Below are 15,202 nucleotides of genomic sequence, written 5' to 3'. Positions count from 1 at the left end.
CCTAATTCATGGACATTTACACAAGGTTTTCACATAAAACTGCTATTTACTCTGAAACAAAGAACCTTGTGTACCATCCAGAGTGGAAAATTCTTCTGTTAGAAAAAATTCTATCCATGGAGTTCCCGTTGTGGCTCAGCAGAAACAAACCAGACAAGTACCCACGAGGACACGGGTTCAGTCCCTGGCCCCGCTCAGTGGCTTAAAGGATCAGCACTGCTGTGAGCTGTGGTGTAGGTCGAAGGTGTGGCTCAGATACAGCATTGCTGTGACTGTGGTGCAGGCCAACAGCTATAGCTCCAATTTAACCCTTAGCCTGGGAACTTCCATATGCCGATAGTGCGACCCCAAAAAGAAAAAAAACAAAAAAACTATCTATAAAAGTAACTGTAGCACCTATCTACAGGCAACAAATTTTTGTTCATCCTTTAAGTCTTACCTGCTCTGTGAAGACTTCCCCAATACCTTGGGCAGGGTTTTTTCTTCCAGGCTTCAACTTGTCCTGTACAGACATCTAGCAATGTACTTGCCTCACTGTTGTGTGATGGACTATCTGCATTTCTCTATTTCCAAGGACTAGGCTATGAACTTCTCACAGAGAGTGGCTAAATCCTCCCATCTCTGTACTCTGAGAACAGTGCCTAATACACATTAAGCATATCAATTCAATGAATGTTGAAGGAATGAATGAATGACAGATGCAAAGGCAACTGAGACATGGGCTCTGCTCCCAAGAACTCATGAGTTTAGTATTAAAAAGTGACATGTAAACAAAGAGTTACCCTGTATGGTGACAAATGCTATAATAAAGCATGAAAAGTGTTTATAAGTAGCAAATAATTTTTTTGTGTGTGGAAGGAAGAGGACTGGGCTGGAAAGATTTTAAAGAGGAACCATATAAGCCAGGTTTGGATAGGGGCTGTAGTATGCTGGGGTGGGGAGACATTTCACAGGGGTGAGAGTAAAGAGGAGATTTGACTTATAATATTTGCTGATATTTTATGGTATAAATATCCCCATCACAGCTGCTTCCAAGTTAAAAACAGGCTTGCAAAATTCCTGAACATTTAACAACCAGCTCTCCCTAGCTGGTAGGAGCTGGCGCCAGCCTATTACTGGGCAGGGATGCTAAGATGGATTCAGGGAAAGGGAATTCCAGCAGGACAAGAGGTGGTACAACTATAACCTGGGACGTTATAAGCCGTGAGCTGCTGAAGTGTTAAGGAGGGAAGAGTCAGGTCAGGGGCTAGATCAAGAAAAGATTAGCTATACCAGGCTGAGGAACATGAACTGTATCTTACAGGTGAGTCATTACAGAGTATCAAGACAAGGAGTGATAAGACCACGTTGGGTCTTTAAAGAGGTCACCCTAGGAGAAGTGGAAACAGTAAATTAGAGGAGAAATTAGGGATAGGAAAGCTAGTTGGGCAGCTATTATAGTAATTTCCAAGTTATATAAAGGCCTGAGATAGGCAGTAATTGAGGATATGGAAAGGAGACAAATTTAAAACAATTTCAGGGGCAAATCTTTAGGGTTTGACAGCCAGTTTTTCTGTAAGCGGTGGTGACAAAGAGGAAATGAGTAGACGATACTTCTTAGGCTTTTAGTTTGTGTCTGGGAGGATTGCACTGGAACAATCAAGCAAGAAATATAAGGAAAATGATGAGTTTTTGTCTAGGGATGTGTATATGTGTGGTGTTGTGTAGCAGAAAGGTGGCGGGAAGGAAAGTTAGGGAAGGTAACAGGTGTCTGGCTGATTTGAAATGTTAGTTGAACATCACAAACACACATAACCAGGAGTTCCCGTCATGGCTCAGTGGTAATGAACGCAACTAGTATCTATGAAGATGTGGGTTTGATCCCTGGCCCTGCTCAGTGGGTTGGGGATCTGGTGTTGTCAAGAGCTGTGGTGTAGGTCAAAGACGCAGCTTGGATCCCGCGTTGCTATGGCGGAGGCCAGCAGCTGCAGCTCCAATTTGACCCTTAGCTTGGGAACGCCCTTAAAAAAAAAAAACAAAAAACAAAAAAACAAAACCACACACATACCCAGTAGTGACTCAGGAGCTCAGAAAAAGAGGTTAGCAAAGATTCTGGAGTTATCATATTGGGGCAATTCAAGTTATGGGAACAGATAAGATGGCCTAGGGAGAAAAATCTGGCCATCTGGATTAGACTAGGTCACAATCTAATCAGACTTGATCAGATTTCCCCTCTGGAATTATCTCATTCAGGCAACTTCTGAGAAAAATGGACTGGAGAGGAAATACAGTAGCTCAAGGAGACTAAACAGGAGTTATTCTCCTCCCCAGTACAAAATATGACAAAACAAAACAACATACAACTGGAACACAATCAAAGTTTTACACTACCTTAAGCCAGTACTGCAGGACCTAATAGGTTTCGCTCTTTTTGGAGCTCATCAGCTGCAGGTAACGGCTCAAGTCCAGTCTGATATAGCATAACCTGTATGGCATTTTACCATTTACAAAGCCTTCATTCAACCTTCTATTTACTATGTACTGACAATTCTCAGAGTTTCCTCTGTACGAACTAAAAGAAGCTTTACATCCAGGTCCCGAAGGCTCTGCTAGGGCAACGTACCACATGATTCTTTCTGCTAAAAAAAAAAAAAAAAATTCTACTTGCCACAAAGCCAACTGTCCACAGCCTAGCCTGTCACCTGCCATCTAAGACGGCCTATTTTTGGATCTACTGCAGCACTGAGACAACCCCACTGAGGAACAGGAGCTCTCCAGTTGTCCAGAGAACCCTGCTCGTCCTACATCCCTGCCCTCCCAGCTCTAAATTTTTAGGGCTATTTTTTCATCCCTTTTCCTTTATGTTTCTGGTAGTGAATCTAGAATCAAGGTTAATTTGAGAGAAAGGAACAAATAAAATTAAAACTCAGAAATCTTTAAAGCAGAATACTTTACTGTTACAGTTCCTGTGTAGCCCATATAAACATTCATAAATATGCACCATATACGGGCATCCAGGGGTATGACAGTGTGCGGTAAGCTAACATGTGTGTTACAGAGGTGTAGAAGAGGAATATATAAATACACACACACATATACATATATATATATTTACTTTTATGTGCATAAAATATCTCTAGTGACTTTAGGAACGGGGCTGTGGTATGAGAGGTAGGAAAGAGACTTTTTATTGTACACCATTTTGAATTTTGAACATGTGAATATTCAAAAAATAAATATTCAAAAAATAAAATTTAATTCATACCTGCCTGCTCTCTTATGGATTTAGTTGTGTGTTGATAGGATAGTGCTTATAGAACTGAGCCTGGAACTTGCAAGGCTGACAATCTTTCTTTTTTCTGGTTCTTAGAGCCTCTGTTTAATATCCTCAGAGTCTTAATTTTATTCAACATTCTCACAGAACCAGAGCCCCAGAAAAGAACATTATTTCAGTTTTCTTTAGCAATAGTTTAGTTTACAACTTAAATGCCTTAAGATTTCTTAACAAAGGCAAATCTTTACAAAAATATCTCCTACTGACTTCCCTTCATAGTTTCTCACCTATGTTATTTCATTAAAAACAACATCAAATAAGTGGACTGAAGAAAAGCTAGGAAAAGTGGTACCTGAAAAACTGCATTTCTGAAAAGAGTATAAAGAAAAGCAGAGAGAAGGATCAGTGAAAGAAGGAACTTAGGTAAAAACAAGTTTGATGACAAATTTGCAGTACTGTATTTCAGTAGCTCATGCAGTAAAAGGTATAATATATTTATGGTCATTATGTTAAGAGAATGGCAGATAAGGTCTAACACAAAAGTACGAAATGGATTTATGAACCTGAAACTAAAATTTATCTCATCATGTTACAGATATTGCCAAGTCTCTGGCAAAACACCAGCCTCATATCATCTTGATATTTATTCCGACATTCAAGAAAATAACTACCAATGACCAAGTTTTGTTTTTAATCACCATTTTGCTGGCTAGAAGAAAATGTTTTTTTTTTTTTTTGTTTTTTTTTTTTTTTTTGGTGGCTGGAAGAAAATGTTTTCAGCCAGTTTTTAGACAGACTGTGCAAAAAGAATTACACCTCATGGAAAACATAATAATGTTTTTACTTTAGTTGTAATCAGCCAATTTGTCCTAGTACGGCTAAACTAGCATGGCTCTAGTTTATATTCTGCATCTGTTCTGACTGTTGGTGTCTATGTCATTCCAGTTGTGGAAGATTTTGAATACTGTCCCTGATCTGGTATCACACATCCATGAACCAACTGATCAATATTTCTGGGTGGGTCATGGACCAAAGCTGTGAAAATGGATGGTGAACTTAGAAGTCAGCATGCCCATGACACTTGAACATGCCCATGATGGCGTTATCAAGCCACTGGTTGATTTTGGTACCTCTAATCAAATGGATGTGATTCTGAAAGAATTACTCCCAAGTACTGAAGGAAGTACACTTTCTTAGGTTTCCGTCAAAATAAGAGAACTGCAGAGATGAGAGATTAGCCAAATCTCCTGTCCTCTGCAGGAATCCCCTCCAAATGTGTTTATCCAGTAAGTTTTTCCTTGAACGCTTCCACTAATAAGAATTCTCTTTTTCTTGGAATATCTCAATGCAATTTCTCAGTGAATACAGGTGGGGTCCTCCTACCGAAATGTCAGATCTGTATGTAGCTCCTTCTCTTTCAGTTCCCTAAAAACTCTCTCTCTTCTCTCTCTCTTTAACTAGCTATGTCTTTTTAGGGCCATACCTGCAGCATATGGAGGTTCCCAGGCTAGGGGTCGAATCAGAGCTGTAGCTGCCGACCGATGCCACAGGCACAGCAACACCAGATCCGAGCAGCATCTGTGACCTACACCACTGATCATGGCAACTCAGGATCCTCAACCTACTGAGCGAGGCCAGGGATTGAACCTGCGTCCTCATGGATACTACTCATTTGATTCCACAAAGCCACGACAGGAACTCCAAAAATGCAATTTTAAAAATTAGCTGTTTTTTTCTACACTTTTCTCTTTCACAGAGCTTTCTTTCACTCTTGAGGTTCAGGGGTTACTTCATGGTTGATGTTGGGAATATCTCTCCTCGTCTTTAGTCCAGAATTCCTAACTACCTCTGAGATATGGGTTTTTACATTTAAAAAGACCTAACACTCAATATAATTCAATTTATTTAAAATCTCTTCCCATTGTATATGCTGTCTTTGCTGTGTATTTTTTCTCTCTCTCTTTTTGAACTAATACATTTTCATTGTTTTATACAACCTGTCTGCATGTTTTAACTCAGTCACTTTTTTTTTTCTTTATTGGCTGCACCCATGGAATACGGAGTTCCCAGGCGAGGGATCGGATCTGAGCTGCGGCTGTGGTAATGCTGGATCCTTAACCCGCTGTGCCAAGCTTGGGATCGAACCCATGTTCCATCGCTCCATAGACAACACTGATCCTGTTGTGCCATGGTGGGAACTCCATGTATTTTTATCATTCTCATTTTCTCTTACATCTCAAATAATTGTAGATATTTTAGAACTTCCTTTAGAGAAGGACTTCCAAAAGGGTCACAACAATGGTTTTTGTTGTTTGCAAATACCTTAATTTTGCCTTCTTTCTTGAAAAGTATTTTTGTTACATATGGAATTCTAGGTTGATGCTTTGTTTTTTTGTTTTTCCAGAACAGTTTAGGTTTCATTCCACTGTCCCTGGCTTCCTCTGTTGCTACTGAAAAATCAGCTGTTGCTCTCCTTTGAAGACAACGTCTTTTTTTCTGACAGCTTTTAAGAACTTCGGCTATGAGGTATTATCTGTAATGCATGGATTTTTTAAAAAAATCATCCTGGGCATTTCTTGAGCTCTTTAAATACTGCTTCTGCCCCATATTCTTTCTTCTTCTTCTAGTATTACAATTAGAACAATTTCTCTATCCTATATCTCCCCTAAACTCTTTCAGCCTGTCCTTCTACGCTGCTTTTCTATAAATTTCTTCGGTCTTATCTCCCAATTCACTAACTGTTATATCGCCCATATTCAATCCATCATAAATCCTATATGAGGGACTCTGCTTTCAAATCTCTGATTTATCCCCAAATTCTCAACTCTATTGCTATCATCTAGCTTTGGGCCTTATTAGTTTTTAGCAAAGTTAGAGTAATTTGGGGGATCTGTAACTTCGCCTGCATACACCTTAGACTTGAAGCTTTGTAAAATATTGGACTTGTTATTTGTTATGTTGGTCTCCTACTACAGAATTTTCATCATCTCCCTTCACTTAATAATGACCTGAGTCCAAACTATCATTTTTCCAGGATCTGGTCCCACTTTGCCTATACAAGCAGATTCTCAGCTCAGAAAAGGCCTATATTCTTTTTGCCCCCTGCATAAGCCATGTGCATTTTTGCTAACATGCTTTTGATCCACAGTCTTCTAACCTAATCATACCAATTCTTTCAGGCATTTTTCTTGCAAAGTATTCCCTGATAACTCCCAACATGCTCAACTTGCATTCTGATTTCCTTGAGGCCATCCATGTGAGTATAGTACAAATTTTAATTAACTTCACTCAGATATAATTCTTCGGTATTTTAGGTTGAGCTATATCTAGCTTAACCATAAGTCTAATCTGGGTCTGACTCCAAAGTTTGTTTTCTTTCTAATATAATAAAACTGGCTCTCACTATTCAATAATTATTTGTTGATCTGCATAAAAAAGAAACAAGATGATATAAAATCAGACATAAAAATGCTTTGCATTTAACTATCTTAGCTTGGTTGGAACAAAAGAGAGTCTTAAAGGGCATTAAAATTTTTAAACTTTGGAGTTCCCGTCATGGCACAGTTGTGGCACAAACAAATCTGACTAGGAACAATGAGGTTTTGGGTTCAACCCCTGGCCTCACTTAGTGGGTTAAGGATCCAGTATTGTTCGTGAGCTGTGGTATAGGTCACAGACATGGCTTGGATCTGGCATTGCTGCGGCTATTGCGTGGGCCGGTAGCTGTAGCTCTGATTAGACCCCTAGCCTGGGAACCTCCACATGCGGCAGGTGTGGCCCCAAAAAGAAAAAAAGAAAAAAAATTTTTTAAACTTTATTCATGTTAAGTAAATTTCTCAGGAAATCCCCTCAAAGGGGATTCTGTAGCAGCTTATAAGTAAAGATAAACATTAGCGCCTTTAAATATAACCACTTATTTTCTGAATCTCTATTCAAACAGCACACCACCATCCTTCAGGGTAAATGTTACCCCTAAAATTGTAAACCTAAAGTACTAGCTTACATGTCTGAAAGTTCACTTCCCAGGACCATTCCAGTATTAAGGAAAAGGTACTAAAAGTTTAGTTTTATAAATTATTCTCAGGTTGGTAAACAACTAATCCAGTTAAAACAGGTTACACTACACCAAAGTCACCCAATTCACTTTTTAACAAATAGCCATAATGTCTATACTAGACTTTAACAATCTAATGAATAACTGCTATTTGCAGTTTGTAATGCAAAACCCTCTTTCTGTGTTAAAGTGCTCTTGACTCTCTTTTTTTTTGCTAAATAACATTAAAAAAATCAAATTGAGTCTTGAATTATCTTGAGTAATTTACACAGTTTTTTTTTTCTTTTTTTTTTGAAGGCATTTTATTTATTTATTTATTTTTTTTTTGGTCTTTTGTCTTTTTGTTGTTGTTGTTGCTATTTCTTGGGCCGCTCCCGCGGCATATGGAGGTTCCCAGGCTAGGGGTTGAATCGGAGCTGTAGCCACCGGCCTACACCAGAGCCACAGCAACGCGGGAATCGAGCTGTGTCTGCAACCTACACCACAGCTCACGGCAACGCCGGATCGTTAACCCACTGAGCAAGGGCAGGGACTGAACCCGCAACCTCATGGTTCCTAGTCGGATTCGTTAACGACTGCGCCACGACGGGAACTCCCTTTTTTTTTTTCTTTTTACAGCCACGGCTGTGGCATATGTAAGTTTCCAGGCTAGGGGTTGAATCAGAGCTGTAGCTGCAGGCCTATGCCACAGCCACAGCCACAGCCACAGCCATGCAGGATCCAAGCCACATCTGTGACCTACCCCATGGCTTTTGGTAATGCCAGATCCTTAACCCACTAAGCAAGGCCAGGGATTGAACCTACATCCTCAAGGAGACAATGTCGGGTCCTTAACTTGCTGAGCCACAACAGGAACTCCTTCAGTCAGTTTTATATATATATATATATATATACATATATATATATATATATAAAATGTATCTCACATACATACTACATATATGTTTTTTACATTTACATATATGTGAAAGAACCTTCTTGGCATGTCCATTTTTGGAAGACATTTGCTTAATTCTAGGCCAAGTGAGGGAGGACAGACTGGAAAAAGTAAACTACTCTTAGTATTTCTCTCATAGGACAGTGTTTATCTCTCTTACCTTTCCTGTCCCGTCCTTCATCAACACATAGTGGCAGACTTCCTAGGGCAATGCAGATATCCAGACAAGAGAAGGAAGCACACTAAAATAGTGGAGGACAGGCTACAGGAGATGGACAGTGTCAGACATCATGTGGGAGAAAAGGAATTATCACAGTTAGCCACTTTGTTCAAGAGAAACTAAAACGAGTTATTTCAAAGGTAGAGAGATAAGAAAAAAACGAAAGATCTTTTACTTCTTTGTAGAAAGGCTCCTTTCAACAAGAACAGAGAAGAATTGCAGTTAATTTGGGAATCTGTCTTCGGAGAAACAGATATATCTCAGTAAATAGTACACAGGGACGAAAGATAAAAAAGACTGTTTTCCAATTCAAAACATAATTATAGGCTTTGAGAAAAGAAAAAAAATCAGAACTATAATTCAGAAGCAGTTAACAGAGTTGCTCTTTCTTTCTTCTCCAAGAGAACACTGATTATTAAAAGCAATAGGAATCCTAATGTTTATACATAAAAATGATGAATGAGGCATATGCACTTAAGTATGCTTAATTACAGTCTTACACTATGAAAAGCAATAAAATTATTCATTGTTTAACAATCAAGTTCTAAGAACTGAACGAAGTACCGACGAGGAGTTTTTCACATCAGGAACAATCTTTTGTATATATCTGCATGGTATCAAATACCTCCTATACCTCTGCCCCTCCTCAACCCGCTTTCCCCTCCACTCTACATACCACAGTGCTTGAGACACCCCACTGGGAGACAAGAGTCCTTTGGATTTAATATACCCTTTGTAATTTAGTAGGTACTTTTTTCTCAAATGTAAGATGCTAAGAAAGTGTGAAGCTACTCACACTAGCAATGTGATTTTGTTTCTTCCAATTAGAGGTAGCTGATAAATGGATACCTGGATGGATCAAGGGACAGGCAAAAGAGGATATGGAACCTAAGAAAAAATGTTTTAGAACCTTAGGTACAACCAGTTGCTTTATTATGAAGACGTTATAGGTTAAATCCTCTGTATGTGTGATTTACGCATTTCTTTCAAATTAAAGCTTAATTTCAAGTTAATTAAAATCACAACATTTCTAGAAAAGGTAATGGCATTTTTTGTCCCAACTATATTTTCTGTAAAGTAAAAGGCAATTTATGTAAGTGTGAACTCATTTTCAAAATTTGAGTGATTTTTATCTATTCTAATTAGTCTATCCAAATTGGTTAGATAAAATGCATACCTCATATTCTTTTCTGCAAACTCTGGAAATATCATTTTTTGAAGATGCCTAAAAGATAACAAATTTCTCCATTAATTTATTACACATGCTATTCAGCACAGGACAAAAAAGAATGCAAATATAAGTATACATTAATTGCTGGCATAGTAGTCTTTACTTCATCAAGGAAAACTTAATGGTCAAATATTTTAAAGTTCCTAAAATCCAAACAAATTTCATGCAATTTCTTTAAAAACAAACATCAGCTCCAGATATGCTAGAATTTAACTCTGTTATGGCTTTAATCTCACGTAATGACAGAGTCCTTTTGTTATTTCAGAAACTAGATAACTCTGAAGGAAATGTAAATCAGAGGGCTTTTTTTTTTTTTTTTTTTTTTAGCTGAATTCCATTCTGTAGCAAATTTTCTTGTGCAGCTCTGCTGCAGTGGATTTTCTTGTGAAGCTCTGCCAGTGCATTTATGGTCTACTTTGTCTTTAACCCTTCATATTCTAAGCCAATGCTCTGAAAAGATCCATTATACTAGAGGCAGCAACTAAAGAGGGAAAGGCAATGCCAGGCAACTAATAAAAGTTATTTTTAAGTAATTTTCTTAAGTTTATGAAGAACATATTATCCTTTCTACAGATGCGGAAACTGACACCTAGAGAAAAAGAAAGTTATTTACCACATTTCAGTATATACTCTCTATAAAAAACAAGCCAAAACAAATCTGCAAAGGGATGGCTGTTCTTCCACATGGTATCAGTCTCTATTTAGTGATGTGGTTCCAGAGCCATAGCTAGTCCCTCCTGCTCTGTCACCTAGGCCCATGCAATTCTGAACAGGCCAGCTGATGAAGGTGGGGAAAGCAAGAAGCAGAATGGACTGACAACTATTCTATGTCCCACTACATGCATTACAGTTAAAATTCTCTACAACTCAGTTTCATCTCAATGCCTGGAGGAGAGCAACAGATAGCCGGGCTGTATGCTGCCCAAAGAGTATGTCTAAGGCTATACAGTCCAGTAGTCTGTATGAAAATGAAGGTGTCAATACGTCTCATATACTCCCATCCAGAGACCAGTCACTCAAAGAAAGTAAGAGAAGGCTTTCCAGCTATAGTTTCAGGGCCACCCTAAATTTCCCATTTAGGTCTACACCCACCACTTGGAATATGAGGAGCCAAGAGACGAGTTTTCCTACAACACTCTGAAGAACCACCATGAAAATACACACAGTGAGAAAGAATTCAGGGGCCTAACTTGAATTGAACCAGAGACATATCAAATCAAAGAGAAGTCATAATTCACTGTAGGAGTCATGCTCACCTCAGGAGCAAAGAAGGAATACAAGAACATATTCAGAGTAAATCCATGATGAAAGACAGAGGGAAGATGAAAGCAAAATAAGCCAACTGTGTCAAATGCTCTCATCCAAGCATGCTTGAAATTTACGCGAGCATTTGGAGTCATTCAGCACTGACAAAGCATGACCACAGGCAAAGTACAAAAGGCCTTGATTCCTACAATATTCTTTCTTTGTGTGGCAGAGGGAAGTTAAGAATAAAAGAAGGTTGAGTGTCTTACATGCAGTAGCCATAACTGAAAAAGTAGCATGTCTAAAAGGAAGTGGTCTATGCAAGAAATGCTAAATTTTGTAGCTGTTATGGATCATTTCTCCAAAGGCATGAGGTGGGGTAGGTCCAAGACACACGCGCAGCTAAAACTCAAACTACTCCACGCTGCTTAAGAGCCTGATTGCCAAGTGTTACCTGCTTGCATGCCTGTCGACACTCCAAGGTAATAGCCAGTTCACAGCAGCCTAAGCCAACCCAGCCATCAGACTTCTTAAATACACCTTAAAAACAAAATGTTCAAATGTTTTGGTCATAAGTAGTGACAAACACAAACAGCATGCCACTGTCACTGAGACTGCTACAAGTCAAAGCAGGTTTCCATAAGAAAACTGGCTTAGACAGCAGGGCCTCAAAAGCAAGAAGGCTCTCCTCCTATCCTCATTCTCAGCATAATTATCAGGCCCTTGTTTTTTTACTCCTCTTCCCACCCACACTAAACTCTCTTTAGCTCATTCTCACTCTTAAGTACATAGCATCTCTCGAGGACATACAGGTTATGGAAAGCAAGGAGAGGCCTTCCTCACCTTTGGACCGTGAACAGAGGCAAGGATTCCAATTTAACTCAATAAGAAAACAAACAAAAACAGGGTATTATTATGTCCAAAATATTAAATACTTAGACTAGCATAAAACCCATCATGCTGTTTTAAAACTGATACTTAATAAACAGACAGGAACATCTCCTGTGAGCCACGACTGATGTTAATGGGCACACTTTATTAGGGGCGAAATGATTATTGTGGTTCAGTTTATGCACAGCAGCTATTTCTCCAAACAAATTATTGTGATACCAAAAGGTGATAAAATATAAAAAGTGTTATAACGCAATTTTTAGACCTCTTTTTTGATCCCTATGTCAGTGAATAATTCCTAGGATAAAATTAGGAGATATAAGTAATAATTATGAAAAAAGATTTATGTTTGTAGGAAAGCTGCAAATTCCTCCTTATCTCTTTTAAGAAATGCTTTATGCTTCCATGTAATACATAGATCTGCAAATCCACATGGGCATTAAATTAGATTATTTCCATTTGAAAAAAATGTCAGGGTTTCAAGGCAATAGATAACGTATTTTCCACATGAAGCGCAGGCTTAATATAACAATTAGAAGCATTCTGCTAAACCAAAACAAAGCAAACAAATGGCTCAGGGATAGACAAAGCTCTCAAAATACAATCATAAACCATTCCAATAGTTAAAACCAGCTAAAAAGACTGCATATCATAAGCCTCTGTATCTCTACATGTTTTAATGGTATAAAGGGCAACAGACTCTCATTTAGCCCTATTGCCTAGTATAATTTCCTCTAAATCTTTGCTGCTTGCTATTCAGAATCACTCACATTCTGGAAAGAATTTTGAATGTAATCACTGTGGGTCATAAACTCTGAACTTTCATACCATAATGCAGTATACTGCTGTTTTCACATACCCAGTGCCTCTCAGGAAATATTAAATTACTCAACAAGCATTTTTTTTTTCTTTTTTTAGGGTTTCTCCCTCAGCATACGGAAGTTCCCAGGTCTAATTGGAGCTATAGCTGCTAGCCTACGCCACAACACGGGATCCGAGCTGCATCTGCAACCTACACCACAGCTCACGGCAATGCCGGATCCCCAACCCACTGAGCAAGGCGGGGTATCAAACCCATTGGTATCCCCTCGTGGATACTAGTTGGATTTGTTTTCACTGCACCGCAATGGGAACTCCCTCAACAAGCATTTACATTCACTGAGCCCCTATTATGCACAAGGCCTCTATGAGGCATTGTGTGGGGTATGAAATAGCATATGTGATGTATCCTTTAACAAGATTATAGTTTGGTAGGAACAATATATAAAATTACAGGTTACTAGGTAGAGGGATTATTAGGAGAACAGGCAAGAACTCAGGCAACTCTAGGAAGCCAAACAGTACAACTTATTTAAAATGACAACTTCAAATAGTGTGAAAGCCTTTAGAATTCAGAGATACATAAGATATACTCCCTTTTTTCAAGGCACTGGTTTTAGCCAGGACTGGAAAATGTGCTTTAATCCTAGGAGACCGTGAATGCTGGACTAGGGAATTTGGGCCTTATTCGGACAAAGTGAATATTCCCTGAGGATTTTTTTTTTTTTTTTGAAGGGGATAAGGAGGACAGCTATGGCATATTCAAACACCAGTTACAAGGTTATTGCAATCATCTACCCCAAGAGTGTAATAACAAAGGCATGAATTAGGAATAACAAGGACAGATGCAAGATCTTACAAGGGCAGGGTCAATGGAGCTAAAAAGAAACAGCAATCAGAGATAATGACTTGAGGGTTTCCAGTCTAGTGTCATTCACAAGAGAAGCAGTTACGAATCTGGTTTTGAATATGCACTTCAGATGCTGCTTGGATGCAGAGACTCAGGTAGAGATGTCTACAAGTTACGACCAAAGACTTGGATTTGAAAGTGATCTTCCCAGAGCTGATTAGATCACAGTTCTGAGATAGAATTCAGTTACCAGGGTGAGTGTGAAGAAAGAAGGGTAGAGGACCACACGCAGGAATAACTATGGTAATTATGGGGGGAAGGGGAAGATAAGAGATGACAAGGTCACAAGGCCAGGGTGAAGTCACAAGGAGGTAGTGGTCAATAATATCAAGAGTCACAAGGAAGTCAAAGAGAGTTAAGTACTGAGCAAAAGCCGTAAGATCTAGGAACCAAGAGATTCTGGAGATCTTTCAAAGACCAGTTTCAACAGAATGGTAGAAGTGGAGACAGGAGTACTACTAGGATTGAGTGAATGAGGATAAATTATATATCTGAAAATCTGGATGCCTAAAGGAAGGAGAGGACAGAAATTCAAGGGTATATACAGGGTTATGGGATTATGACAGATCTCACATCACAAAACTAGTTTTAGAAAATGAAGTGTGAAATGTTAACACTTCTATTGCTTACCTGGCAAAGATGAATTCATACAGCTCCAAATTTCAACCTAAAATTGTAATCAGCGAAAGGCTTTTATGTAGATAACCAGTTCCTAAATATGACAATGTCTACAGAAATCTGGCACAGCTAATTTGATTATGTTTGTGTCTATACAGTCAATGATCTAGAACTATATGCATATCTTCAGGGAAGAAAAATACAACTGAGAAATGAAAATACTGCTTGTTGTTTTCTCATTCTCCCATCTAAGAGAACTAAGGATGCGTATGGTTACCCAGGATGCTTATTGGAATAACTATTTCTAAGCTCAAAGACAAAAGTGCCTATTCAGTGACTAAAGGAAAATGTGTCAAACAAAACCGTTTGATCATCAACTTTTTCCCCTTTTAACCCAAACTACTTTACCTAAAGAGGCTCTCTCCTGGCTCGTGAGCACCTTGAACACTGAGGAAGGCCCAAGCATTAGACACGTTTTAAGTTTCATGACTCAGGGAGGCATGCAATGTAACTATAATAACCATAAAATGGGAAGATGGTAATGACAAGTCACACATTTTCCCTCACCCCAAATTCAACTTTAAAAAAATAAAAATAAACATGATTTAGTCATTACAGTTTTCATAAAATTGTAAAAATATAATAACTAAAATGTCCAAGTTCAGATAAATTAGACTTTAATGAAATTTAAATACTGGAATACATTTATATGTAATATTATTTTTATATCTACATCATAAAAATTTTAAAAAGGTGATAGACAATATTCTATCTAGCAATTTGTGTGCAGATTTTTTTAAAATCTAACATTTCACTTTGACCACAACTTCCAATCACATTGATAATTTCACTATATCTAAAAGGAAATCATGGGAGTTCCCATCGTGGCGCAGTGGAAACTAATCCGACTAAGAACCATGAGGTTGTGGGTTTGATCCCTGGCCTTGCTTAGTGGGTTAAGGATCCGGCACTGCTGTGAACTATGGTGTAGATCACAGATGTGGCTCGGATCTGGTATTGATGT

General features: G+C 38.5%; 1 protein-coding gene across 5 annotated transcripts in view; it reads right to left on the bottom strand.

Annotated features, from left to right (window-relative positions):
- RECK (reversion inducing cysteine rich protein with kazal motifs) overlaps positions 1-15,202 on the bottom strand; it is a 77,038-nt gene that overhangs the window by 45,212 nt on the left and 16,624 nt on the right. For 2 of the 5 annotated variants that reach the window (XM_021065979.1, XM_013993655.2), the window contains 3 exons: positions 14,191-14,227; positions 11,395-11,480; positions 9,642-9,689 (listed from right to left, as the gene is read on the bottom strand). In XM_021065979.1, the coding sequence (XP_020921638.1) occupies positions 9,642-9,689; positions 11,395-11,480; positions 14,191-14,227 (171 nt within the window). Of the gene's footprint in view, positions 1-8,404; positions 8,507-9,641; positions 9,690-11,394; positions 11,481-14,190; positions 14,228-15,202 lie in introns of all 5 variants that reach the window. The other 3 variants (XM_021065983.1, XM_021065989.1, XM_021065965.1) reach the window with 3 other exon arrangements.

Source organism: Sus scrofa, chromosome 1, assembly GCF_000003025.6.
Source record: "Sus scrofa isolate TJ Tabasco breed Duroc chromosome 1, Sscrofa11.1, whole genome shotgun sequence".
Taxonomy (NCBI): Eukaryota; Metazoa; Chordata; class Mammalia; order Artiodactyla; family Suidae; genus Sus; species Sus scrofa.
Note: the sequence above shows the minus strand (reverse complement) of the source record. Positions and strands in the feature narration are given on the sequence as shown.